Source organism: Drosophila pseudoobscura, chromosome X, assembly GCF_009870125.1.
Source record: "Drosophila pseudoobscura strain MV-25-SWS-2005 chromosome X, UCI_Dpse_MV25, whole genome shotgun sequence".
Lineage (NCBI taxonomy): Eukaryota > Metazoa > Arthropoda > Insecta > Diptera > Drosophilidae > Drosophila > Drosophila pseudoobscura.
The window spans coordinates 2,626,832-2,654,700 of record NC_046683.1 but is presented as its reverse complement, the minus strand read 5'-3'; the positions used below and the strand labels follow the sequence as shown (position 1 = coordinate 2,654,700).

At 51.9% G+C, this 27,869-nt stretch overlaps 2 protein-coding genes across 2 annotated transcripts in view; both read left to right on the top strand.

The window, feature by feature from the left end:
- The first annotated feature begins 10,892 nt into the window (after window positions 1-10,892).
- Window positions 10,893-27,869, top strand: part of Vsx2 (Visual system homeobox 2) — a 36,543-nt gene continuing 19,566 nt past the window's right edge. Inside the window, exons 1-3 of the mRNA XM_001355657.4 lie at window positions 10,893-11,969; window positions 17,816-17,866; window positions 24,567-24,787. Of these exons, the coding sequence (XP_001355693.3) occupies window positions 11,342-11,969; window positions 17,816-17,866; window positions 24,567-24,787 (900 nt within the window). The 5' untranslated portion in view covers window positions 10,893-11,341. The remainder of the gene's footprint in view (window positions 11,970-17,815; window positions 17,867-24,566; window positions 24,788-27,869) is intronic.
- LOC26532871 (uncharacterized) lies at window positions 15,363-16,649 on the top strand. The gene is made up of 2 exons (XM_015185867.2): window positions 15,363-16,250; window positions 16,319-16,649. The coding sequence occupies exons 1-2, from the start codon at window positions 16,136-16,138 to the stop codon at window positions 16,516-16,518; spliced, it is 315 nt and encodes a 104-aa protein (XP_015041353.1). The 5' UTR covers window positions 15,363-16,135; the 3' UTR covers window positions 16,519-16,649.

Here is a 27,869-nt window from a genome sequence, read left to right as displayed (position 1 = left end):
GGAATCGCTTCCCCGAAGTGCCGCGGAGCTGGAAAAAACAAGGCCCGTCGGAGCTGGATAAACGTTGCCTGTTTGCTGGAAAAGTGTAGGGAAAACACACACGTGAAAAGTTGCTGAGCCATCGACGGGGCACCTGTGCTCCTGGTTGTCTTTTTTGCGCTTAGAAAAATGGAAACTCAAGTGCCTGCCCCTCCTTCGCTCCGGCCATGTGGGAACATGGCACTGCCTCCGAATGGAGGGATCTGTGCTGGCGTGGGGGCAGGGCTATTCAAGACAGATTGGCGTTAATCATGCCATTAATTGGGCCAAAACGGCAGGGCAGGGATAATGATAGACCGACAGTTGGCAGATAAAATGCGGACAGGGATCGGTGTCTGTCCAGCTGAACGAAAGAATAATAACGATGAGTCGGTAGATAACAAGTGGAATATATCGTACAGTAAGGCTTAACTGGAACTTAAATCCTGACGATACAAAATCCTGGTAGCCTCGATATACTGTTTGATTCCGCATTGGCAACATTGGATCTATCAATCATCAATCAATAACCAGATATGGAAGTAGGCCTAATTGCAGTTTATTCCTTGAAATCTGAGGATATTTTGCACATTTGAATGCCATTATATTCCATGATTCCATAGTGCCCTCGAAAGGCTCGGAGTCTGTGCAGCTGGGCCTCAATGGTCGCTGGTCGATGGTCGATGGTCGCTGGTCGATGGTCAATGGCATTGTCATGGGCTTTGTTTGTGCGGCCCAACTGTTGCTGGCTTGCGATTGTTTTTTCTGCAGTTGTGCCACTTAACGGATGGGATCACACCTCCGGCCGGTGGAAAGGTCAATGGTAATCGCATTCGTAAGCCGGCTCGGCCCACTCCTCTTCGCACCTCTCGTGGAGATCTGCTTATTTACATTGGCACTTCTCGGTCGTGCGGATTAGCAGCAGGGAGAGCCACTCGGGCATCCTGTGCCTGTTTGTTCTCCAAATAATATAATTACAAGTAATTCAGATGGATTCTGCAGGCTGCTCTGCCGTCGATGATCCCATTTAGAGCCAAGACAATGGCCAAGACTGGAATGTCCTGCCAGGGGCCCGTCACAGACCCGAGTCCTGACAGCCTGACAACTGTTGTGTCAATATTTTGACAGAAGAATGCCAAAAAGGAAGAGGTCTCTCGCTTTTGCACACAGCCTCGCAGCGAAGCAGGAAGGATGGCTGGCTGGCTGGCTGGCTGGCCAGGCCGTGGAGGATTCGATGAGTCAGGCTGCAAATATGCAGACAGGATAATGCAAGACGGAACTATCGAGAGAAAGGGAGAACAACCTGAACAGGTTTTCGGGATGGGAACATAGCCAGGAAGCCGTGGATCGGATCGTATTGGGATCGCACTGAATGCCTCTCCGGATGGAACGTGTCCTGAGCTGCGGCGGCAGCTTCTTCTTGAGAGATTCTTTGACTGTCTAGTGGCTAGTGGCTCGTCAGCTGTGGGTGTGGCTACCCTACCGATCTGCAGTAGATCGGAGAGTTGTTCGCAGCAGATCCGAGGATGGCCTGTACCTGCCGCGCCCACTAGCCATCTCTCCATCCCCCTCATGGCGGTGGTTGACGGAGCACTCTTTCACTTAACAACAATTGGAGCACACACACACACACACACACACACACACACTCGTTTTGCATTTGTCAAGTGTCCAGAGAGACAGACACACAGACCGACATTTGCATGAAAAGACGATATAAGCAGCAAACTAAAATAGAAATTAAGAGAAATGCAAGCAAAGTGGGGTGAGGGGAGAGGGAATGTGAGGGGGGGAGCGGACTTGGGACTTGGGTCTGGGATGAGTGGCGGTGAAAAACAAGTACAAAGTGCAACTCAGATGGCGGAAATGAAAAGAAATTGCATGTACAATGCATAAGTATAGCTACGAGTGTGTGTGTGTGTGTGTGTGTATCTGTGTGTATAATGAAAAAGTACTTCATTAAAAATCAACAACATTTCCATATAAACACGAGGAAAGCCCCACAAACGCGTGTCGAGACCTGAGATACCCCGGAAATGGTTCGAGAACTTGTTCTTGGAACAAGCCTAGCCCCAAAGAGCACCATATATCTATCTATCTATCTCCATTTGTGTATGTATTGCGATCTGGGGATACCCCTCGTATTGTAGTGCTCTGCAGAGCCGGAATACCCTGTGGCATGGCTGTTGAGGCACAACAACAACAGATGGAAAAATAGAAACCAACCGAGGAAATGCAAGGCACACGTGAGTTGGGGACAGCTCTTGAGGGAGACTGGGCGATGGCTGGGTGGCTTGAGGTGGTGGCCGTTGCAAGAGGCGTGGCAACGCCATTGTTGCAGGAAATGAGTTGAGCCATAATGCAGGGCCCCGAGTGGATGGCTGGATGGTTGGATGGCTGGATGGAGGGAGGCCTAGACTCTGGTTCAGAATTGAAATTAAAAATGTGTAAATGAAGAAATGAATAAATATGCATCGGGGTGGTGGGGGGTGGCGGGTGGGTTTCGGTGTGTTTGCCAAAGCAAATGCAAGAATATAATTGCTACATTTCGTATTAAGCAGTTTATGCCCCGCACCGTGCCCCTCGTGCCCCACCCCACCCTCAAGGAGAGTGCTGCTGGGCAAATGGCAACAATTGAAAACTTTCTTTGATCTTTCGCATGGAAATTAATTTCTTGCGCCTTTTTGTTGTTGTTCTGCAATTATGATTCGTATTATTTGTCGGCGTTGAATGGGCCCCCCCGCCCCCAGCACCCAGCCCCCCGACCGTCCAGGTCCTAGAGCAGGGGATAATGGAAGCTGTGCCCGAGAGGGCTCTGCGATTGGAACACTCAGTGATACGCTCAGCTCGCTGCCGAGCGCGGAACAATGGGAGTGACAGACGGGATTAAGGATTATGGCAATCTGCGGAACAATTGGAATGGAATGGCATGGAAAACGCGTACAGTCACACAGATACACATGTGAGAGCCACTCTAATGGGCTCAATGAAGGATTCACCCATATTTCTGAATTTCAAGAATATCTAGGGATAGTCTGGGCAATTACTGAAGGGAATATTTGAAGCCAAAACTTCCTTCTTCGAGGCACTATTATCATATAAACATTCAGAAACCCAATCCACAGTCGGTTTCCCCCCCTTCTTTTGTGGCAGACTCTATCAAATCGCATTCTAATGATCTCTTTCCCCCTGTTAGCCCCTATGCCGGCACAGAGGGCCCTCATCTTGCATTGCTGAGATTATATTTTTTTCTAGCAGTTGCATAATCAGACCATTGCATAATTTTAGGCCTACACACACACACACACACACAGAGAGGGAGAGCACTCACACTGTGGCATACATTAATTATAATTTGCGGCCTGTAGGAGAATCGCAGCTTATAATTATGCAAAAGTCTGCATAGACACGCCCCCGTGCCCCCGCACCCGCCCCTCATAGTCGTTGCTTGCGAGAAATAATTGAAAATTGCGCAATTCTCACAAGTGGGAAACAGAGGAGCCGCCCCGGCCCCACCCCACGCCAGTGCCAAGGCTCCACCACAATTAACCAGGCGCATAGCACACCCACACTGGCACATATATGTATGTATGTACCTTATGTAACCGCCGACTGCCACGCCCCCCTGAGAGTGACACCAGCCTCCATGGCTGGTAGAATTTTTTCCTCTCTGGGATTTTTTCCTCGGAATTTTTACGATTTTTTTTTTGCCACCGCATTTTCTGGGCGCCAACGCCCTGGCCCCAGGGGCAGGCCATATCCCATATCCCACATCCCACATCCCCCCCCCCCCCCCCTCCTCCTGTGAGTGCGATTATTATTATCATGATTATTATGCGCAAATTGCAAAATTTCGCGGCAGAAACAGCAGCGGGGTACAAAAATCTCACATGAGAAAGAACACTGGAGAAAGTGTTCGCCCGAAAAGAGGTCCTGCACAAAAGACGAAGAACTGAGAGATTGAACGGGCCCAAAGGCCTGCAAAGGCCTCTGGAACCGCAATCCTGTCGCAAGACCTTGGAGAAGCATTCCACTTTCGGAGCAGCAGCAACGTGTCTTCCCGTTTCTCTCAGTGTGTGTCTCCCCCATGGCCCAGACTTCGGTTCAGGCCACAAATTGCTGCGGTTTCAGGCTGCATTTTCCATTGTTTCACAAAATGGCGTGGCTTAGGCCAGGCCGAGGGAGAGTGAGAGAGCTAGAGAATGGGAATGAGAATGGGAATGAGGGATTGGGGCTGCTTTGTTCCCACTCACTTGTTGTATTTGCATACATAATTGTAATGAAAATTCACGCCCGACGAGCAGGCCCACATACCCGTTCTAGTTCCCCGTTCCCCGTTCCCTTTCCCGTTCCCGCTCCCGGGCATATCCCTGGCAAATCAGCCTCATCATTATCATTATCAAAACGTCACCAGCCCCAGCCGCAGAGGGGCATATGGCAGCATCATTTGCACCGCAGCAGGCTCTCCTCTCCTCTCCCAGACAAGTGGATATGGAGCTGAAGATGAAGATGAAGCCCTCTCTCTTCCACTTCCGCTTCCGCTTTGCCACCTCTCGGTGCTCTCGAGCACTCGCATAGTTTTCATCCTGCAATTACTTGTCTGCAGCTCTCATTTGCCGAGTCTGCGGATAGGAGTGCTGGGCTGGGATGCCATCTAGCTGGGGATAGTGCGGATTTTCCCATAAACCATATACACATCCGCTTCTAGGGGAGTTTTCTATTCGATTTGTGGCCCTTTGCTATGGTTTACGTTTCGATTAGTGGCCAAAGATCTCGCATTTGCCTCGGAATGAGGCCTTTCCTCCTTTCAGTCTCTTGGGATGTCCTTCTGTTCTGCGGATATTGAATAGTTGTGGCATACATACATTCATTGATATGGTTTCAGCGGCTCGGGGCTTCGACGCGGGCTTCAGGCAAATCCAATTCAGATTTCTGGAGGCAATCCCTCTCTCTGCAAACGGCGGGGATTTGCTTTGATTGCGAAACAGAAAACAAAAACGGCAAAAAAGTAATCAAAATTCGTGTCGAAAATTGAGGACTGGAAATGGAGAGATGCAGAGATGCGGAGATGCGGAGATGCAAATGGAAATGAATCGCAGGCTGGGCGGGCGGGAAGGTTGGCTGATTGAAACGCCTCCTAGTGGGTGGTTTTTAATCTCTGGCTCGGATTCATGCACTCCTCGCACAAAGAATCGAACGGCGGCAAGTGCATTCCGAGGACGAGGTGGCCGCAGACGAGGTGGGCGCAGAGTCCTGCGTCTCTGTCTTTGTCAATTGCCCACATTTTGTTCCGGAGAAAGCGTATCACACAGCAGGTGATTGCCAGATGGCCCAACAAAGGTCAAAGTCAAAGGCAAAGTTCTTCTGGGACTGCGGCAGGGGAGCAGAGCGAAGGACCAAAGATTTGTCCTATCAGATCCCATCTGCCTCCAAAGAATGGACCATTGGCCAAGTACCTGACCATTTCGGGGGCGATATGTTCATACTTTCTAGCTCCAATAGCCCCGAAACTTATCCCTAGATACCTCTGGAGCTATCCAGCCCAACCACCGCCTCGAATCCGCCCGAGCACAATACTCCAATTGGAGGAGAATATTCCATTATTTTGATTCGATTTTGGCGTGCCCTTTCCGTGGGCCCATATGCAAATCGGGGTGGCCAGGGCCCTTGAATGGCTCATTAGCAGCAGCGAGCGGCAACAAAGGACCTCGTTTTTTCCAGGGTAAACTTGGCAACTCTTGCCAGTCCCCAGTCCCGGTCCCCGGTCCCTGCTCCACCCCCTACCAGGGCGAGGCACAGCTTGAAAGCGAAATAATCAAATTTGCGTCATGTCGTTTTAGTCCCTCTTCCTCTCCCTCGCGCGGACTTTGATTTGAAAATTAACAAATAAAATGCCACAAAAAAAAAAATATGTATATTTCGGCCAGCAAGAGAGAGAGAGAGAGCGAGAGGGAGAGGGAGAGAGCGAAACATGAATGAATGAGCCCGAGTAATAAGTAATGATGGCAGCCGGCTGAGCGCCGGAAACGCCTGCAATTTGCCACAATTGAAAGTGGCTGCCGCTCGGCACTCCTCCTCTCCAGCCGCCTCCCCCTTTCGGGCTGGAGGGCTGGCAGGCTGCCATGTTTTCTTTTTTATTATAATTCTGCTGCTGCTTTTTGTGTTGCACGAGTACTCCCCTTTTTTGGTTGGCTGCCGCACCCGCCACCATCCATCGAAACATCAAACATCAAACATCGAGCGAGCTTCGAGCGTCGAGCGTCTAATTGAAGTCATTCCCGTTCCCATTCCCGTTCCCATTCCCGTTCCCATTCCCGTTCCCATTCCGCATTCGAATCCCACTCTCCCCTCACTGCTTTGCATAACTGAAATCTCTCGCACATACAATTTGATTAACCCATAAACGAGACGCGGGACCTTCCATCATCATTAGCGCCCGTCCAGCGCAGTGCACTGCGCGAAGGCCCGAGTGAGTCGATCGAAAATGAAGGATTTCGCAGTCAGTGCAGGGGTGTACGCCTCCCTTGTCCCTGCGGAATGGGGAAAGACTTGGCACTGGGACTTGGGCAGGCAGAAAGCCCTCACAGTTTCTCTCAGTGTGGCGGCCATCGAGCCGGCTGGCCTGTGTGCCGCTCCAGACCCAGCGGCGGGCCGCGCCTGGCTACTTCTTCTGTTACACTTCAATTGAAATTCAAGAGCCGACGCTGTAGTTGTCGTCGTTTCGGCCATTTTGGATTTCACACCCCTCGCGATGCGTTCCCGTTCCCTTATTTTGCCACTAATTTATTTTGCCTTTGCGTTTTTTGTTGCTTATTTTCTAATTTACCTCAGGGGCAAACTACAACCACCAGCAGGCAACCACCACTGGAATCAGCCGCCACCACCCCTAATCACACCTCCGCTCTCTCTCTCTCTCTCTCTCTCGCTCTCCTCTGCCCTCCTGGCTCCTGGCTCCTGGCTCAGTCTATCCATCCATCACTATCCCTCTCGTGGTGTAGTGTTTGCCTTTCGGTTTATTCAAGTGCCCGTCGTCTGTCTGCCCGGCCTGTCCCATAAATTGGTTCGTCGTCATTGTCGAGCACACTCTTCGGCCACTTCGGTGGCACACACATAGGGCCAAAGACAGGCCGAGGCCCAACCCTTGTCAGAGCATCCTCACTCTCGAGTGTTCTCAAATGATAAATCACTTTTCTCTCGCACTTTGCCCCATACAAACGATCAAGTATTCCCTCCTGCCCCCCCCTGCCCGCAGATAAATGGAAATTAGTGCAGATAATCCTGTTAACAAACAAGGCCTGCCACTGCCTGGATCTGGCCAGGGATTCGTGGCCAAGACAGACACTAGTTTCGGCTTTTGGGCCAGCAACTAAGCCTAACTAGCTGCTAATTATGCGGATAGTTTGAAAAGTTTTCCTAATTGCGGTCGCAGTTCGGGGCGGCGCTTAGCGGAGACACGAACCAGCGGCAGTGGCGTTGATTGCCTTCGGCAGCGCGAAAATTAGCCATAAAAGGGGCGCCGCAGTGGCGCCCTCTGTGGCGAAAACTTTGCGATTGGATTCGTTCACCTCTCTGCCCAAATAATGGCAGAAATTAATTTTCTCACGTTACCCGAGCGACGCAGAGACAATGCGGCGTGGAGGGGCCGCCCGGCCCCAAATAGACAATTAAATAATTGAAAACTAAACGCGAAATCAGCAGCCACACAAAGCCAACAAAGGCAACAATGGCCGAGGCACCACCAACAGCATCAGCCATAATAAATAATGGTACAATGATAATGACGATCACAATTCAGGGCTAATACAGTGTGCCCCCGCTCCCTGCTCCCCCACTCCCCCGCTCTACCTTCTCCCTATACACTTTCCTAGGGTACAGCCGATTCCCAAGAAGGCTCAAGAAGGCTTCCAAGATTCCAGCTGAAAGTCTTAGTAAGAGTCCTGCCACAGGACATTCTGCTTGGCCCTTGAAGCCTCATTCTTTGATCTGTTTATATATTTTAGATCCCCACCTTTCCTTTAGAGTATACAATTTTCGCTCCCAGTGGCTTTTTTTTGGTGTCGTTTAGCCATTGGGGCTTTGGGCCATTATCGTTGCTATTATGCCATTGTGCGGCAATTAAAGTTTCAACTAATCACACGGCAACAATTGTGTGACAATAATATTGTCTGATCCCCCCAGCTCCAGCTCCAGCTCCAGCCCCACCCCTCCCCTCCCCCAGCTGCGACTCCAAGAGCTAACAAGATTTGTTGAACGCACTTGTGGCCGACAGCGAAACAACTTAATTACACAACAATGTGCAGCAACAAAGGCTGAATGTTTGATTCGGTTTTCGGTTTTTGGTTTTCGGTTTTTGGCAAGTCTTACAACGGCTCTCTTGAAGCGGTCCCTCGATGGGGCCTGTCTGTCGGCCATCACTCGAATCTGAAGTTATTGCCCAAAAATAATCGGTGGTGGAGGGGGGGAAGCCTACACAAAAAGCAACTGAACTTTAATTGTTCATAATTAAGTTTGTCCAATTTTGATTGTGTCCCAAGACAATAATAGTTAAGTAAATAAAACTCGACACTTAATTCGGATTCGGCATCGGCATCGATTTGTTCGTGGATTTTGGTCAACTTTCGCACTTGAGCGGCGGGCCTCAATCGTCATAATTGAATCATTCGGCGGGCCATGTCAACTACCAGAAACGTGAAGAGCAGTTCAAGCAGTTCGCAGCTCCAGACAGGGCACCCGGTATCGGCCGTGGAGCTCGAAGGATGGAGCAGGGAGGCAACGACCAGACCGACACTCCTCAGGTAGTCGGCGGGGGCTATCCTCTCATTGTGTGAGAGAATCGCACGTCAAAATATTTGCAAAACAATGAAGAAGGTGGAATCCGGGACAGAGCTTCTTGGAACTTGAAGGACAATCCAAGCCAAGGGCCGAGCAAAAAGCAAACAAACAAACACAAAATGCGAGTGGAGCAGCCAAGAACTGTAGCCAATGGCCGCCAGGTGGGAAGCTGCAGAGGATGTGCCGGGGGAAAAAACTAGAGAAACTATGCCAAAACTGTGCCAAACACACCTAAGATATCGCGTTACGGACTACGGATCAATCATCGCTAATCGCCCCTCGGGGGAAATTCAATATTTATTTTGACAGCCAAACGATCCCCGATCTCCAATCTCCAATCTCCGATCCCCTGCGATTGTAATTGCAAGTTAATTAACAATCAAATTCCTGTAAATAAACGAATTGCTCCGCTCTCGCATGAATCATCCGCAGATCCTGCAGATCCTGCAACCTGCTCACAAAATATCGAATTACCACAGCCACATTCCTCTCTCTCCTCTAGTACGCACTCCGCGAGTGGCAGCTCTGAGAGCATCGCGCCTGCGCAGCCCCGACGGCATCCATCGCTGGCAGACTGCGTGGCCCGACGGATCCGACAAATGCCATAGGAATGGCGGTGGCGGGGGCAGGGGCAGGGGCTCTGGCATTTCAATTGTTTAATTGCGATAGAAGCTCGCGCGTGGGCCTCCCTCCGCGGACTCATGGGGGACCCATGGGGGGCGTGAGAAAAGCCCCGCTTGAAAGACCCGTTGCATGGCAATTGGCAAGCTGCTGATCTGCTCGAACAAAGCTTTCTAATTTCCATTGTTTCCACGCCTCCATCGTGGTCGAGTCTTGGAATATCTATTTATTTTGGATCAGAGCAAGTTAGTCCATGATTTCCGACGACTATAGGCATCTGGGGCTGCCCACCAGCGAATGCCTGAGTTTCAGCCCAATCCGTGGAGCACAGGCCGAGATCCTTCAGGACAGCAGCTCCCCCAAAGCAGTTCTGAACTTGAACTCAATTGCTGCCCGGTGGGGGGTAAGGCCGAAGCTCTGTTCAGCTTTTGTCTGCCGTTCCCCGAATTTTCCAATTCCGATTCCCATAGCTCTCTAAAATTTGCTGACTGCGCAGCAAGGACTCTCCTCCTCCTGCTCTGACACACACAGACACACACAAAGGCAGACTCCGAACCGGAGAGCGGGCTGTGTAAATGCTAATTTACGCATTTTAATAGTAAAAGTTGTACGAAAATTGTAATTAGACTGCTTTTTTTGTTGGGTCCTCATTGTTAGGCATGGGGCATGGGGCATGGGGCATGGGGCAGACCAGGCCGGCAAATGTCACAGCGAAGACCCGAACAGAGCTGCATATAGTTTTTAGTTTTAGTTTTACTCGGAATGGGAGTCGGACCTGGACTCCCGCTCGTTTTTGGGACTATAAATTGGCGTCCTTCATCGAGAAAGAGTGCCGTACCGAGCCCTCCTCGCACACACAAAATGGGCTCCGCACACACTCGCAGCGCGGGCACGCACACCACGAGGCCTGGCACACACACTGGAAGCGTTCCAGTGCGCTGGAAGCGGCCGCGTGCGCCAGAGCGGGCCCGCTAGCTGCTCGGGCCCGACCATCGCCGCTCTCTTCTGGCCCAGGCAGAGCGCGGCGCGCACATGCGCCATGTTGGCCACCCGTCGGGCAGGGGAAGTGCTCGGGCTAGCCGAGCCGCTCGCACTCGCGGCTGTGCGAGCAGTCCCACCCGATGCTCGCCGCGCGACTGAGCCCGCCCCTGACGCTGCCGTTGGATTTACCGTTGCGGGGCAGCGCAGTCGTCGTGCTGCCAACGCTGCTGCCGCCGCTGCTGCTGCCGCTGCTGCTGCTGCTACTGGTGTGGCGCAGTGGCAGTGGCATGTTCTGCCTGCCGCCTGGCAGCGATGATGGTTTCAGGTCCTCGCCAGCTCCGTTGCCGTGGCCGTAGCCGTAGCCGTTTACCGTTGTGTGTTGGCCGTGCCGCTGAATGCCTTCTGGCCGGGGCCCAACCACCAGGAACGGCAACGGCAACGACAACGGCAACGGCAACGTTAGCTTTTCACGACGACGACGACGACGACAAAACTCCTGGTGCACATTAAGTCAGGCAACAGTTTAACGTGGAAATTATTGCGAATTTGTTGTGTGTTTTTGCGACAGCGACAGCGACAACGACGCGTGCCACAAATCTCGCAAATCTCGCAAATCTCACAAATCTCGCAAATCTCGAAGCAATCAATTTTTTTAGTGCTCGGCCCCGCATCGTAGGTTCAAGTGCAGTTTAGCGGGATTCCGGGCCGGCATACAAGGTGCCTCTGGTGCCACAGGAGAGCCACACGGAGGGAGAGAGAGGGCGAGAGAGAGCGAGCGAGGGAGAGCGAAGAGAGAGTTCTCTTTGAGCGGGAAACCCCGAAAATGTTGCATTAACACAGGCAGGCAGGCAGAACAATTGAGGCAGAGCCAATCGATTAATCAGCAGCGATGCCGCAGCGTTCGCCCTTTGCCATACAGGAGCTCCTCGGACTGGCCGTGGCGGCAGCGGCAACAACCACAACGGAGCCGGAGGCGGAAGCGGAAACGGTGGCAATCTGCGAGACGCCAACGGATCTGACAACAGCCGCCAGCAGCCAGGCATCGCCAAAAACAGCTGCCGGAGGAGCAACAACAACAACAACAACAGCAGCAACATACAACACCGCCGCAGCAGTGGCAACACCAGGCACAGGCCCCACAGCAACAGCGGCAACCGGAAGTGGAGCAGTGGGTGACAGTATGTCATCGGCGATAGATCAGCAGCAGCAGCAGCACCACTACAGGGATCACCATCAAATGACCATGGCAGCCGCCTCCCGCATGGCCTACTTCAACGCCCATGCAGCGGTGGCGGCCGCCTTCATGCCCCACCAGCTGGCCGCCGCCGTGCACCAGCACCAGCACCAGCACCACCATCAGCATCAGCCGCACCATCCGCACGGAGGGCATCCGCATCCGCATTCGCATTCGCATCCGCATGCGGCCGGTGGTGTGCCGCCGCCCCCAATGCCGCCTCACCACCATTCGCACCACCACCATCCGCACCACCACCACCACCCGCTGCTACATGCGCAGGGTAAGCCACTGATCCACAGATCCACTGATACCCCACCACCCCCCCCCCTGTCCACTGCTGCGTCCGCTGCCCCGAAAGGCGGCAGTCACAATAGCAATCAAAGTTTAAGCGCAATTAGCAATCGCAACTGGTTTTGTCACCTGCCAGATAAACGGGCACACACACACACACACACACACGCACGCACACAGATACTACTCGGCACAGTGGGGCAGATGCGTTACGGAGCGGCGGCTGGGGCTGGGGCTGGGACTGGGGCTCGGACTGGGGCTGAGTGCCGCTTAGTTAGCATAAAAAAGAAATTAATCAGCGGGCCATCGAGAGGCAAATCAGCTTTAGCCCCAATACGTCTTCCCCGAGCACCGAGCACCGAGCACCAGACAGCCTCCAACACCACTTCAGGCCGTACTCCACCCTCCACCCTCCACCTCCAACGCCTCTCAAGTTGAGCTGCTAATTGCAATGGCAATTGCTCTGCCTCTCCCGGCTGCATGTGTGTGTGTGGGTGGCATGGCACAGTGGTCCGAGAAGCAAAACAAGAGGGCTTGGACTTGGGTATGGCTTGAGTGGTGCAGATAGACTTGCTTCGGGATGCTTCGAGAGCTGCTTAAATCTATTATAATTATATGTATCATCATTCCATTAAAAGAAACTCCAGCAAACCCACCAACCGATCTACAGATATGCTTTCGGTACCCTAAGCCCTGGTCCCACTGTAGAGGCGTCTTTGTTCGACGATCAGCACACACATCCGAGTCGGGGCTTGAGTCGGCTGCTGTCGTCTCTGGGTCTCAAGCTCATTTGCAAGTGGCGGAGCCAGCAGCCAGCAGCCAGCAAGTGGCAATATCATCCAAAGCCGAGTCGATGACAGCCCAGAGACACAGAGATAGAGAGAGAGAAAGAGAGACCCGAGAGACCCGAGAGTCGGCAGTGGCAGGGGCAGATAATCTTGCAGATTCAAGTGGCAGCTGTTGTTATTGTTATTTTTATTATAATTAGCGTTGAAATGTCATCGTCATCGCCATCGCCATCTCCAATCCCATCGCCATCTCCATCTCCATCTGGTCTGCTCTGATTCACTGTGCCAATTTCCATTCAAAGTATTTGACGGATATCCAATTGGGCTTTCGATTTGAATTTGAGTTTTTTCTGAAGCCCCGGCCACTTCCGGGCTGGTTTCGGAGGGGTGCGGGGGGGAGGCTTTCTTTTCCGCTGCGAGGCCTCTCCGAGTGCCGCTTTGTGACTGGTTTTTGCTTTACTTTAATTATTGTATTTTCGTATTTTCGTATTTTTATTTCGTTTATCGCACATTTCCACCGACTCGTCGTCGTCGTCGTCGTCGCAATTTGCGTTTAATAAATGTGAGAAAGAACTTTGTCGTTGGAGCGGCCTTCGTGGGGCATATAGGGCCCACTGAGAGACCTTGCCCCAGCTTCAGAGAAGCTTAAAACAGCAACTACTTATCCCTGAACTACGAGATGTATTCCTTGTTCTTGCCTGAATAACGATTCTTAAATGGTTCCTTGAGTTCCTTGAGTACGGCGGAACCGGTCTAAACCTATCCCCCACTTTCCCTATATCCATCCCTATTGGAACCCTCTATATCTTCGCTTAGGGTGTCCCCCATTCGAGGCCCTCTGCTCTGGGGCCCTTTTCGCGGCTTTGTGGCTAGTTTCTGGCTTTCTGCCTTTCATTCGCGTCATCGTATTTAATTTTTGCATATTGTTGACTCGTTCTGCTCTGCTCTGCAAACACATTTGGTTCTCTGTTGATGTTTTACCCATTTGCGTGCCCCGTTCTTCAATTAAAAAATCGCATCGCATCGCATCAAGTTCTTGCGTGGCTTTCGGCGGCGGATTTCCTGTCCCCCCCCAGGGCGATGGTGGGGGGTTAGGGGGGAGTGAGCCGTGCCCCAAGCAAAAGCTTGGCGCCTCACGACCTGGCCATTAAGTGCCTTTGATCTTTTACCAGCGACGGACAGACGGCGGGAGAAAACCAAATCGGAAATCGGAAAATTGGTTGCCCCACAACAGGAACGGCAAAGAGAACGATTTTCAGTGCTTTTTCCCCAGCATTTAATTGACAATTTTCACTTTGGTTCTCCCTCTTTCCTCTGCCCCGCTCGTGGCCTGTCCTCGCTTTGTTGTGACACTCGTGTTGATGTGTTTGCAGACACACCAAAGCACTCCCCCACACCCTGCCCCACACACCCTGCCCCCCCAGTCACATGTGTTTTTGGCAAATTGATAGCTAAAGATTTCGCCCACTCAAATGCATATTTTGGCAAATTACTTGTGGCTCGAAATTAACCATTTAGTGCCAAGGCGCCGCCCGTGGCACACTGCCAGAGGAGGCACCGATAAAGGCTCCATTTAATGCACATGCCATGCTCCATACTCCGCACTCGCACTGTCAAATGCTCATAATCCAATCTAATTATCGCCACTTAGTAATCAATTATTGCAGCACCCGATGGTGCAGGAAGTGCAGCCCCCCTCTGGCCCCCAACTGCTGCTAATTGCTGCTCGTCAGCGGTGGCCCAGAGCGGCTCCAACCACCAACCACCAACCACCACCCCGACACCGACTGCACTGCCCTTTGATATTTGAGCCACTTTGCTAATAGCCCCAGTTGCCGACCCTCTAGCAGATGATAAAAATATTCTTAATTGTAGTTTCTGCTCTGGCATTCGGACAATGTGTGCGGTCTGCGGCCAGGCCCCGACCCACCCATGACAGAGTCTTTTGACTTTGCTTTGATTTTGCGTTGACGTAAATTAGAAAAAAGCCAACAGCGACGAAAGAACCTCCAAAAAGCAGCGACAGCAGCGGAAAACACACATGGGAAAGGTGGGAGGAGAAACGCCCTTCATCGAGTGGGGCGGCCGACCGCCCGGTAGAGTCGAGTGCGCCCCCCTCTGCCTCGGCCACTCGGGGGCATTGTCTGAGGTGTGAAAATGTTCGATGCCGCCAGCGACAGCGAGGCACGAGTGCAGTTATTGTTTCAGTTGCACTCTAACCTCCGGCTCTATCCCTCCCATCCGTCCATCCACCCATCCGCCCATTCGCACCCATTCTTTTTTCGGCATTCAGCATTCACCATTCGGCACTTTGTCACACTTTTTCGCTTTGATTTTTTGCAAATTTAAAAGTCAATTAAAGCAACTTGACGAACGAGAAGTGCCGAGTGCCACTCAAGGGGTTAATTTGCTGTGTGAGTGAGTCAGTGAGTCAGTGAATGAGTGTGAGTGTGAGTGCAGTCCCAGCCGGTGGCATGATTCACAATCGGCGATACACATTCAGCGGAATTAGCCGCAATTACTTATTTCTAATTTGCTCCGCACAAAAAGTAGAGTGAAAGAGTACGAGATTCAAATTAAAATAATAATACAAGTCGGCGATAAATAGGCAGAATCGTGGTTACACTCGTATTCATGTATTCATAAGCTAGATTTTGTGCCGCGTCACATGGCAATCAGAGACGGGCAATTCGTGCCCCGAAAAGCCCAGCGCTCCACAAGCTGCACGCCAGAGGCGTAGTCGGGGGCTGGCGGACATCCAAGGGGGCTTCAAGATGGGCTTGGACTTCCGAGGCAGAGAGGGAGCCCCTCCAGCTGGAGCTGGACACTTGTTTCTTCGATCTTCTCCCCCTTCGGCCCCCTGGCAGACGCCACTGGCCCCCAGTGACACACTCAGTCGCTGGGGCCACACTTGAGCGGCGCTGCGCTAATTTTATAACGCAAATAAACACGATTTGGCACTTGAGTTTCCTCGGCTGCTTTCGCCTTCTGCTTCTGCTTCTTCAGCGGCTCGAAACGGCCTTTCGTATTGGGATCTGAAGCTGAAGCTGGAGTTCTGACCATTCGGCCATCAGCTGGTGGCTTTCACTGCTAATTATGCAGCACTGGCCATCTATATGGCTATTTGGAGTGGCTGCTCAGCAGTTTTGGGCCTGGAAATCGTTACATTTGTGGGCATGATCGAATGGAAACTCGACTACGGAGAAAAGGCATGGCTTAGAGCGAGACGACTGTGATTTTGACAGGAAAAGCAAAGGAGTTTCTTCCTCTTCTTTTGCCTTGCCCCAGAAATTGACATTTGAAATTGAAGCTTGGACTGTCATACGTGCGAAAAAATATAAAATAATCCGGCTGGAAAATTGCAAAAATGGAAGAGTTCGAAGAGTACTGGAACAAGCTGCGCTCGATACTGGACGGGGTCTTGGAGCCGGAGATGTGGCCGGACCACGCGCTGACCATGGTCCTCTTCGAAATGCCTACCGGTAAGTGGCCGGTGGCCGAGCGAAACAGTGAAGAGACAGCTATCTAGCACAGCCCTTGCCTACCACAGACGAGGCCCGAAGGAGACTGCGCCAGGCCCAGGCCATAGCCAGATACGGCGGAGACAGGATCATCTCGTTGGAGCACCTGCGGAGGGCGATGAACACGATTTTGCTGCGCCCGCGGCAGCGTCCGAAGCGCAGGAAACCCCCCCTGGAGGCTCGCCGCCTTCGCCCCCGCACGTCCTTGGTCAACTATTGTGAGAACTGATGCGGCCACACGGGCCTCCTTTTCTCCGTCCCAGGACGCCTCTGAAGACTGACAAGCTAACCTCAAAATGTGTATCAGAAAGGATTGCAATAAAGAGCCCCTAGGTTGGTCCATTGATGGGCTCCACTCGAGCTCTGCCATTCGAACTGCTTAATGGGGGGGCCCCTTGGGGCGTTCTTTCGCTGGACACTGAAGCGGCTACTTTGCATGCTCTGTGTGGGGTCTGGGGCCGCTCTCCAGTCGATGATTAGAAACTTGCTCTACATCCCCCCCGAGCCGCGAGCCGCAGGCCGTGGGCCGCGGGCCGCTCGACCCATATCAGCTATTGTTTGGCGTTAATCAGTTTATAAATACTTCGTCACTTGCATTTTTGTTCCCCCTTTTCGACTGTACTGAACTGTACTCCCTCTCCGCCTCCCCCCCTCTCCCCCTCTCTCTCTCCAAGAGCCATGGGTTTTTTTTTTGTTTTTGTTCCTCGCAATTCTTTAGAGAAATTTTGCGCAGTATCGGATTTCATGGACGCTGAAGCAAAGAAATCGTAATTGGAATTCCTGGTAAAGCTGCTGCGATCCCAGAACCATAAGCTAATAAATGTAGTTCTTGTTCCAAACATCATCATCATCATCGTCATTACGAGACCTACACACACCACATAGTATTTCGACAGCGACTCGAGTTCGACTGGAGCTGGAGCTGGTCCCATTGTACTTGGCATCGTTTCTCGAAATGCGTCAGCGAGAAACAATTGAGGGAAATGCCAGGGCAGGGACAACCCCTTTCGCGGCTCAGGGGCAGAGCCAGAGGCAGAGGCAGAGGCACACAAAGCCCAGGCCCAGTCCCAGACCCCGAACCCGAACGAGACGAGACGAGACGGAGCAAACGCCTTGAAACAATGAAACATCGACCAGAAATTAGCGCGGTTGTCTGTCAAATTTGATTTTGCTTTGATATGTCACTCCCCTGAAAGAGGCAGGGGCAGGGGCTGGGGCAGGGCAGCGGTGGTGCACGAGGAGGAGCTTGTCTGGGCATCGATTTGCATTTCTGAGTGTTTGCCCTGCCCTGCCCTGCCCTGCCCTGCCCTGCCCAGGGAGGGGCCTCCTCGGCCTTTGTATGGCTAATAAATAACCCGTCGCCCTCGGCGAGTGCTGAGCACAGTGCAGACTCGCACTGAAGACCAGAATGGGAGTCCCCAATGGGATCGCAGGTCCTAGCGTTCCTAAAATCCATACAAATGTCTAATAATTGTACAAGTACTTGTTCCGTGTCTAATTTAATCAATGTTTCCCTCTCTCCTTAGGCTTTCCGCAGCTGAAGAACTTCGCGGCAGGCGCCGGAACGTGTTTGCCAGGTAAGCTCGCCCTCCCGCCCCGAAACTCGGACGGGGTCGGGGGGCAGGACTCTGTGGCGTGGCGGAGATTAAGTGCGGCGCCCAAAGGTAGGCAATGCGCCGACCTCAATGCAGTCCTGGCAGGGGGAAAAGCTCACGCGCTGACCGAGTCGCAGGCCCTCCCCTGGCCAACAGAGGGCAGCACCACTCATTCTCTCTCTCTCTCTCTGCATTTGCATCTGCATTCGTCTCTCTCTCTCTGCCTCTGTATGTGTCTCTGCCCTAATTAATGGGCATTCCTGCGCTTCATTTCGAACCGCTTGCCCCAGCAGCGGGGGCGTGGCCAGGCAGGAGGCAAGGGTTTTCGCCTGGCAGGCACATAAATTTCCCAAATTGCTAATAAAATAAACAATTTAGCTAACAAAAAAAAGAAGCCAGAAGCAAAAAATCCACACACATGTGGGGAGATACAGTGCCAGCCAGAGAGAGAGAGAGAGAGAGAGATGGAGAGAGCGAGAGACAAAAGTCAAATAATGAAATTTTCATTTTCATTTTGTTGCATTCGCAACGGGCAATAAATATTTTCAACATACGCTTTTATACGCAATTTGCACGCGCATACATCTCCCCGTAGGACACATGTCCTGTCCTCCGTTTGCCTTAACCCTTTCGCCACACACACACGCAGACACAGATGCAAGCCAAAAACAAAGCGAAAGAAATGCGAAGCGCTCACATAAACTTGTCTAATAAGAAACGCTCTGGCAATCGTCGAAAAGGGGGATGGCTGCCTGGATGGATGGATGGATGGATTGTGGAGTGCCAAGTGGTTTGTAAAGGTGTGCGGCGGTGGAGGTGGAGGGGGGGCAGGAGAGGGAGAGGGCCACCAATGAGTGAGTTGAGGGAAGAACCTATCTACGGGATCCCCAAAGAAACAACTGAGAGATCTGCAGAACGATCCTCAGGAAGGATGCTCTCTACCTTGCCACAAACCCTTGAACAGAAAGGGGTTTAAGCCAATGAAGAAAGCTCGTATCTCGATAGCATGTATGGATCAATGGATTATAGAGTCTTTTCAGGTGTTCTTTCAGGCATTCCTAGACCATTTCCAAGGCCTTCTCTGAAAGCTGATGGAAGACTGTGAGCCCCTCAATCTTGAGCCACTTTCGTTTCTGTCTTGTTGTCTACTTAATTGCCTTTTTGTTGCTGTTGCTATTGCTGTTGTTTCTGTGTGTTGTTGTTGGTAGGCCCTTCTAAGACTCTAATCTCTGACTGGGGAACACGAACTTGGCCACTTGGCCCCTTGGCCACTTGGCCGCGCATTCTTTCTATTCTGTTTTTATGGGGCGAAGTGCCCTGCTTAAGTCTTCCTTTAGTAGCAGAGCCACTCGACGCCTGCATTCTTCCAGAGTCGGGAACTTGAGGCAGCACCACCAGCAACAACATTAGATGAAGATGGAGATGAAGATGGAGATGGAGATGATGATGAAGGGGCTGGGGCTGGGGCTGGGGCTGGGGGCTGGGGCTGGCAGCCACTTTTGAGCCATTTGCTGCGCTGCGAGCAGATTGCAAGACACGATTACACAAAGGCCAAGACGACGGCGAACAGAATGAGCCGAGACTGACAAGTAGGGCAATTTGCCTTGAATGGTGGCTCCGAGTGGGTGCTCGGGCCAGTGGGAGGGCCCCACAGCGAGGGGCGGAGGCGGAGAGCCACCCACATGACATTCGCCCGGTGTCTGCTGCACTTGTCTCGCCCCATTGTGATGCACTTGTCATGGCTAAGATTTTAATTGGCATTTTTTTCCCCCTTTCTCTGCCATTGTGCCGCGAATCCCTCCCGAGCGTGTCTAAGTTTTATTTGCTGGCCATGGCGAATCCGATGGCAGCTTCCCCGCCCCCACCCCCGCCGGGTCCTAATTGAAACACGTAAGACACGAGAAAACAACACAAAAAACAGTGAAGGCCAGCTCTGAATAGAAGGTCCTTGAATACCCTTGCCCACGGACTTTGTTGGGAATCGGGAACCCCAAGGATATCGGACCTACCCATCGAGCTGTGGCTTGTATCTCCAATGTTTGGCGAGTATTTTACTAGATTTATGTGGTCCAGAGGAGGGAAAGACCTGCCTAGAGCTGGGAATCGGAAGAGTCGGAATACCCCCCGGGTGTAGGGTACAACAGCGTTCGAATCATCCACTCACTCGCATGACGATGACATGTGTGAAGCGAAACCAATCGCAATTCACATCGCACCCGTTGTCTGAATGTGAATATGTCAACGCCCGTGGAGGGGGGGGGGGGCTGCAAGGGTGGCTGTGGCTGTGGATGGACAACCTGTGCGCCAAAGGAGATTGGATTCGGGGAAAGAGTCGGCAGCAGAAATATGATACGTTGATGGAGATGTCACTGTTTCCAGCCAGAAAGCCGAACGAGTGCCCAATATTAATGGGCAAATGAATGGCTAAGTGAATGCAGTCTAATGCCAAAATAGGGAATCATTCTTTATAGGAAACATGGACTCTACAGCGGGAAACTGTTCATGGTTGCCGATAGCCGATAGCCGATAGTCGATAGTTGGAAAGGGCTTCCATGTGTTCTGTCCGCTCCAAGAAGTCGATTCGATCGTCTTCCAGGAGAACATTCACGGATCAATCTCCTCCTCCTCTGCTGCTCTCTCTCTCTCGTGTTACCTTGGTGTCCATCTCTTTCCCTCTGCACATCGTTACCGCGTCGAGACTCCACCGAAGGCCCAGAAAAAGTGAAAGAGCAAAAAGTTTAGTGCAAAAATTGTGACACTCCTCTTGTTGTTGTTGTTGTTGTTGTTGTCTTTGTAGTTTTAGTTGTTGTTGCTTTCGTTTTGTTTGCTGTTGGCGCAAAGCGCTTTGCACTTAAAGTTCGTTGAGTTTGCTTGGGTCGGTGAAGCGGAAAGGTGGCCCAAAGTAGAGGTGGCGAGGCCTGTGCCTGGGGTTGGGGCTAGGGGAGAAAGGGTTGTGGGGCCGGGGCCGGGCAATATGGCAACAGCAATCACGTTAACCAACTTTGACACAAAGCTGACTAAAATGCTGCAACCCAGAGGGGCACTATGCCACCAGGTGGAGGTGGAGGTGGAGGTGGAGGCGGAGTGGGGATCAGCAGGAACGATGTATAACAATGGACCCGATGGAGAGGCAGGCAGTGGCAGTGGCAGCAGGAGAAGACGAAGTCACACGACAAGCAAGGAATCTAATTAACAATTTTCCATTGAGTGCGCAAATTACGACCAACAGGAGCGGAACGGAGGGAGCGGAGCGGAGGGGGCCAAGGGCTGTTCTGCACCAGAGGGAGACAGACACAGAGAGAGAAAGAGACAGACAAGAGCAATTAGACAGGAACAAACGCTGGACAATGTCGGAGACCCGTTGTCAAAGCGAGTTTCGTGAATAAATTCCAGACGAAGGCGCTTGAAGGACATATCCGCCACCGACGACCATCGACGACCACCGACGGAGCATCAGGGAAAGTGAAGCCAGCCACAGAAATGAATCGTTAAGCCATGGAATATCAATGGATAGCACAGGAAACACTTTAATTTATGAATGAAATGGATTAGTCGATTCTCAAGAGGTCGATTCCTTCCCATACAGGGTCTAAGGATGTGCCATCAAACACCCTGGACCCTCTTGGGGCATCCGTTTAAATACGGTTTCGGGAGGGGCAGCAGAAAGCATTCGCTGTCGTATATCAAAGATGTTAATTGAAGCATTTACTGTCCCCCACTCTCCATCTCCCTCTCTCTCTCCCTCTCTCTCTCTCTCTCTGTGTGTGTGTGTGCGAGTGATTTTGTGCGTTTTCTGGTTTCTGTTTGATTCCTCAAGCAAATAATTCAATTTAATTTCTAATTAGTACGAAAAAAGCACACACAAAAATAAGCAAAAATAGATGGCAGCCGGGGGGCGGATAGGGGGGGAGGGGCATGCCACACACATGCACAAAAACGCAGCCACTTTGGTGCTAATGCAAATTGCAAATGCCCCTCAACGCCACAGCCATCGCCATCGCCATCGCCATCGCCGACATCAATGCTGGCGCAGACGCTGACGTTGACGCTGACGCTGGCGGCGACGGCGACTGCGACGGCAGTGCGCTGCCGAGACGATGCGTCGTCGCGTTGCCAACAACTCAGCCACTTTATTAGCGTATTTTGCCATGCAACTGTTTATGCGGCACACACACACACAGACACACACACACACACACACACATGCCGCACTGCCATCATGCACACCGATGCAGACACACTAGCTGGCACATGGGAGAGGAATTAGTCATTTTGTTGGTTACTTGATGCATAGCGAGCGGGGGGGGACTCGGGAATGGGGGCAACTAGAGGATGACGATGGGCATGGAGGGGGAGATGGATGTGGAGCCACGTGGAGACTGCGGCTAGCTAACAAAAATGGCGCGCAGCTTACAAAATGAACAAGTCAAGGAGCGACAGAGTGGAAGAGGGGGGGAAGGTGAGGGGGAGAGGGAGAGGAGCACGAACCCAGGACCCAGAGCGACAACATTTTTTATGCGCTTTTGAGCAAATTAGATTTCCTAATTAAATTTTCTAGTGAAATGCGCATAAATTTCATAAAACTCACTCGCTGGGCGGAAGGAGGAGAGGGCGGTGGGCGGTGGGCGGGGTACAAAGCTTTCCTTTTGTACAGTCTGCCAGGCAAAGGGCGAAGGCAGGATGGAAAGGGATAGAAAGAGAGTGGCAGCGCTCTGTTGTTGCCACTCGTTTTGCTGCCACATTTCGTATGCCCTTCGCCGACGGGTGCTGTGAGATGGCCCAGATCCTTGTCTCCTCCGCTATAGCGAACATCCCTCGAGATCATTGCCCGCAGATCATGGGAACTCCAACCCAACGATGGGCATTGATCGGTCGAAGAATAAGAGGGCATCAATTTGCTAGGGTATCCGAGGCGTCGGCACTCACTGCCGCCCATTCGTTCTTGTTTGCTTTTTGAAATTTTCGTGCTGACGTCGTCCTTGTCGTCCTTGCGTCGTCGTCTGCTTAAAGTAATTAACTAAGAAAATTTTAATTGCTAATATGTTGTGATGCATGTGTGTGTGGGTGGGTGCTGTGTGTGTGTCTGTGTGTGGGTGCTGGCAGGCATGTTGGCATGCTGCTTCCCCCCACCCTCCTCCATCCATCCTTTCCGGGGCGAAACTTTCAATAAAGCCCAACATCCACCCTCTGTGTGTGGAGCTCATTAAAAGTGCGATGCCAGAGCCACAAAATCTGCCGTTGCCTACTTTAGTGGGCCCCGAAATTAACTAATTCCGGCCCTTGCTTATGATAATCACAATTGTTGCTGTTCAACACTGTTCATGGATTGGAAAAGCCCCCACGCTGCCCCCGCTGCAGATCGAGAAGAGACACAACTTTTCATGGAGCTGATGAAATGCACACTGGCACACATGTATCTGCGATTACGAGGGCCTATGGAGGTCTCTATTTGGCTGCGTTAATTGAGGGAATCACGGGCCGTTTCGTTTTTGGACGTTTTTCCAGCGAATGCGAAAATAATTACACCCGGAGTCGACGCTCTGCAATGCGTTTTGGGCCGTAATTCAAGACGCGATTGGTCGCTATGCACTCCGCCGCTGCACATTTAGTGGAAATCAAGTCGGCATCGATATGCCTATGCAGCATCCCAGCATTCCCATGCCCAAGCCACGGCGGCGAACACAACGATGTGTGATGGGGGGACGGGGTGCGGGGGACGGGGTGCGGGGTTCGGGGCTCGGCGGCTGAGGACTGCCCGTCAGGGCTTCACTCGAACAACTCGACAGCCACAACAGGCTTCTTCATCTCTACTTCATTTTTCATATCGGATTTCAATGCGAATTGGATTCGGTCGAGGTCTGCGTCTCCCCCTCCCCCCGGACATGTCCCTCGCTCCATGTTTGTGTGTTTTGTTTTCTATACTTTCCCAACCTGTCTCCTGCCTCCTGCCTCCTCGCAGGCCCATGAAGACCCAGACATGGCACTCCATCGTTTACACCGCTGAATGGTGTGTGTTTTCCGGGTGCTTCAGCGTTTGATTTGGCCAAACCGAGGCCTGAGGCATCTTCAAACCTCGATCGAAGCCGCTAAGTGGCGATTTGCAATTTGGCCCACAAGTGGCCGGCTCGAAAGGATCCTCTCTCTCTCTCTCTCTCTCTGTCTCTCTCGGGCTGCGACTCGTAGTCCTCTGGCAGTCATCAAGACCCCTGTCAACGCAGCTACCGCGTCTGTCATCTCCCAATCCCAATCCCCAATCTCCAATCTCCAATCCCATCTTCCTTTGGCTGCTTTCACTTTTCAATCGTTCGGATGTCAAGTGGGGTTTTCCTTGGAACCGAAGATGATGTGTGACAATCCCCAACAAAAAAGAGCAGTCGAGTAAAGAAAACAATCCCCAGAGAAGTGGGAAACTAGATACAATTATTAAATATTTAAAACAACACAAAAAAAAACCACTTAGAGCCGCGCTTCAGCTTCAGTCTCAGCCGCAGCCTCAGCGCCAACTGCCACATGTGGCGGGGGGTTCCGGTTCGCTCTGTGGGTCATGGGAGACTCGTCAACTAATTTGACAAGAATATGGCATGGGGACGGGGAAGAGGGCATGCGGCATGCGGCATGTGGCATGCACACGGGAGGGAGTTTGTTGAACTGCCACAAATACTGTATCTGCCACTAATTTCAGGCTCCCTGGCGCCCAAGGACTTCGGCATGGAGGGGCTGAACGGCTTCGGGGTGGGGCCGAACAGCAAGAAGAAGAAGAAGAAGCGCCGCCACAGCCGCACGATCTTCACCAGCTACCAGCTGGAGAAGCTGGAGGAGGCCTTCAAGGAGGCCCACTACCCGGACGTGTATGCCCGCGAGATGCTCTCGCTGAAGACGGAGCTGCCCGAGGATCGCATACAGGTGAGTCAGACCTCCGACAGGTAACCCGATACAAGGCCATTGTTCCCGTGCTGGGTACTGGGTAATGGGCTTTGTCTTCGCACCAGGACGAGGACCAGGCCCATTAATGGGCTCCCCAATGAATTAACGAACTAATTACATCCGTTGAGACGATTCAGAGATGGTGTTGGCTGTTGGCAAAACAAAAACGCGGCCAAGGAATTTGCATTTCCTCTCCTCCGGGGCTCGAAGCTCCTTTGTCATCGTCAGCTGCGTCTTGTTTGGATTTCAGTGCTCTGATTTTTCACACCTCCTCGTTGTGGCTTTCTGTGTGTGCAGCGTCATTCCATGATGGGGGGCAGGGGCTAACCATTTTTAATAAGCAATCAGTGGAGCAGGAGTGTCTCAAGTGCGGCCTCCCTCTCTCGCTCTCTCTCTCTCTCTCTCGCATAGTTGGCTGGCCTCAAGGAGCATGTCCACAGCATTGCGAACAACGCAAAATCCGGAAATCATTTAACGCAGCCTCCGCCTCGTCAATGTCAGCTCTCCCGGCTCTCTCCCGCTGGGCAGCCCAGCCGGGCCGCAGCGCGAGAGAGAGCGAGAGAGAGACAGAGACAGGGCGACAAAAAAAAGAGGAGAACATTTTCAGCTACGTTTGCGAATTTATAATTAAGCATTTTAATGGCCGTTATTGTTCTAAGTCCCGATACCCAAAGCGGGCGCGAGAGAGGGAGCGACATGGTCCCCAGAGCGAGATGGAGCATGTGTGTGTGTGTGTGTGTGTGTGTGTGTGTGTGCTTTCATCGAGTGAACTTCAACGCTGGCAAATTGCCACCCTTAAAAAGGCACACCGAAAGCAGCCTCTACCCCTGTCCTTGTTTGATTAGCAGCCGCAAAAAAAACGAAAAAAAAACGAAGAAAAAGCGACAGAAACTCGTGTAATTATGGCGCGATTTCAGAGCCCTGCCCGCGCCGCAAGTGCCCCACTCAGAGCCACGGAGTCTGGGTCGAACGTCGAACGGGTTCGCTATCGGATAGGCATCGGCATCGGCATCGGACTTGACTTGGCTGGGATGCCTCAAGTGCCCAGGCACACACGCACAGACCAAGCATATAGTATATAGCACCGACAGTGTCTGCGGCGGGTCTCTCCATCGACCTAGGACCCGCTGTTTCGTCGATAAATGGATTGCTTGAACCGGAACGAAGCCCAATCGATCGATAAATAATCGGAATGCCATTTAAACTAGAGTGGAAATCGAAACCAGCACTGGTTTGATCCAAACTTTCGATAGTTTCCGATGAGTGAAATAGATCGATTCATCAATGGATAATCGAAAGCGGGATATTAATCAAGCCATTTATCGATAACAAGTCAAGCTGTTGTAATGCAAACCATGGCCTGGCTTTGCTTATCGTTGTAATCGGATTTCCCTTCACCATCCGTCTGTCTTTCCGTCTTTTATCTCCGCTAATTAAAACATCCAACTGTACCTAAAAGGGGTGCTGCGAAAAGCGTACATATATCTGTATATATATATGCAATTAACCCACTAAGCCCCAGCTAAGGACACCGCACCACCCGCGCCGCTCCGTGCCACACTTTCAACTGCCATTCGGCAAATGGTTGTGTTGCAGTGGCAGTGGCAGTGGCACTTCTAGTCGCAGTCGCAGTCGTAGTGCAAAATTGAATTTCGAGTGTGTAAAATTTTCCAATTATAGACTTTGGAGAGTAGCACACCACCAACCAAGGCTTATCCTGTGTGTGTGTGTGTGTGTGTGTGTGTGTGTAGCATTCTGAGTGGGCACTTTGAAGGAGCTTTTTGCTTGGGGCTTCGGCTTGCTTGGGGGCACATGAAGCGTTGCTAAAAGCGAGTCCAATTAGTAGCATTACTACTAACACTTCAATTTTGGCCAGAAAGTGTGTGTGTGTGAGCGAGAGGAAGAGGGAGTAAGGGGGAAAGGGAGAGAGAGAGAGGAAGAGAGCTTCCACTTCCACTTGCGATGGCTGTGGCTATCTCTCTGTCTCTGTCTGGCTGGCTGGGGCAATAACGGCAATAGTCATCAAGAGCAGCAGCAGCAACAAGGAGCAGGAGAAGGACAACTGGCTGAAGCAATGGCGCCAAAGTACGGCCATTTTGTGTGTGTATCGCTGATGAGGGTCACACGGGGGGGGGGGCTGCGGAGCGGAGCGGATTGGGGCACGGGGCATGGGGCATGTTAGTTGTAGACCAGACCAGAGACAGCGGCAGACAAAAGGGGCAAAGAGAAGGGCGTAAATTTGCATTTAACGTTGTTTGCGGTGCCCACGAATGGAGTCCATCCCCGCTCTCTTTCTCTCACACACACACACACTGACAGCTGGAGCACAGTGGAGCACGACGGCAGGACGGCAGGACGGCAGGGCTCAACAGTTAGACAACCACAAAATACTCGAAAAAGACCCAAACAACCGCAAAACGATGCAAAAGAGGAGCGAACCGGAAGCGAAGAAAGCAGAGGAGTGGCGGCAAGGCAAGGATCTGCCCATACACAGACACAAAGACACACAGACACACAGACATGTGCGGGGCCTGCAAGTGTCAGTGAAACTAACGGCACTATTTGCCAGTGTGTGTGCGTGCCTCAGAGTCGAGTCTGAGTAAAAAAAGGGCTTTAGAAATTCTACTTTTGGCTGGCAACGACGGCGCCCGAAAACTAACAACAGAACAACGGCACACACACATACTACACACACACACATACTACACGCACACTGAGAGTAAGCCAAAGTTCGCTTGTCGTCCTCGTCGCCAGCATCGAATGCGTTGCATATTTTCAGGCACTTAAGCTATTTTCATGAAATGTGCACAACACGCACACACATGCAGATTACCCTTGACACCTCCCACCTCCCACCCCCACCCCCACCCCCACTTCTACCCGTTTCGCACCCATTACTTGCTTGCTTTTTGGGCTCAAACCGAAGGCAAAACCAAAACCAAAACCGAGCCGTGCCCTGCCGTGCCGTGCCGAAAGAGGGAACGCAAAGGCACTACGACTACAAGTACACACTCGGTATTGATTTTAATTGAAAAATTGTTAATTTTCCATGCCACTAGCA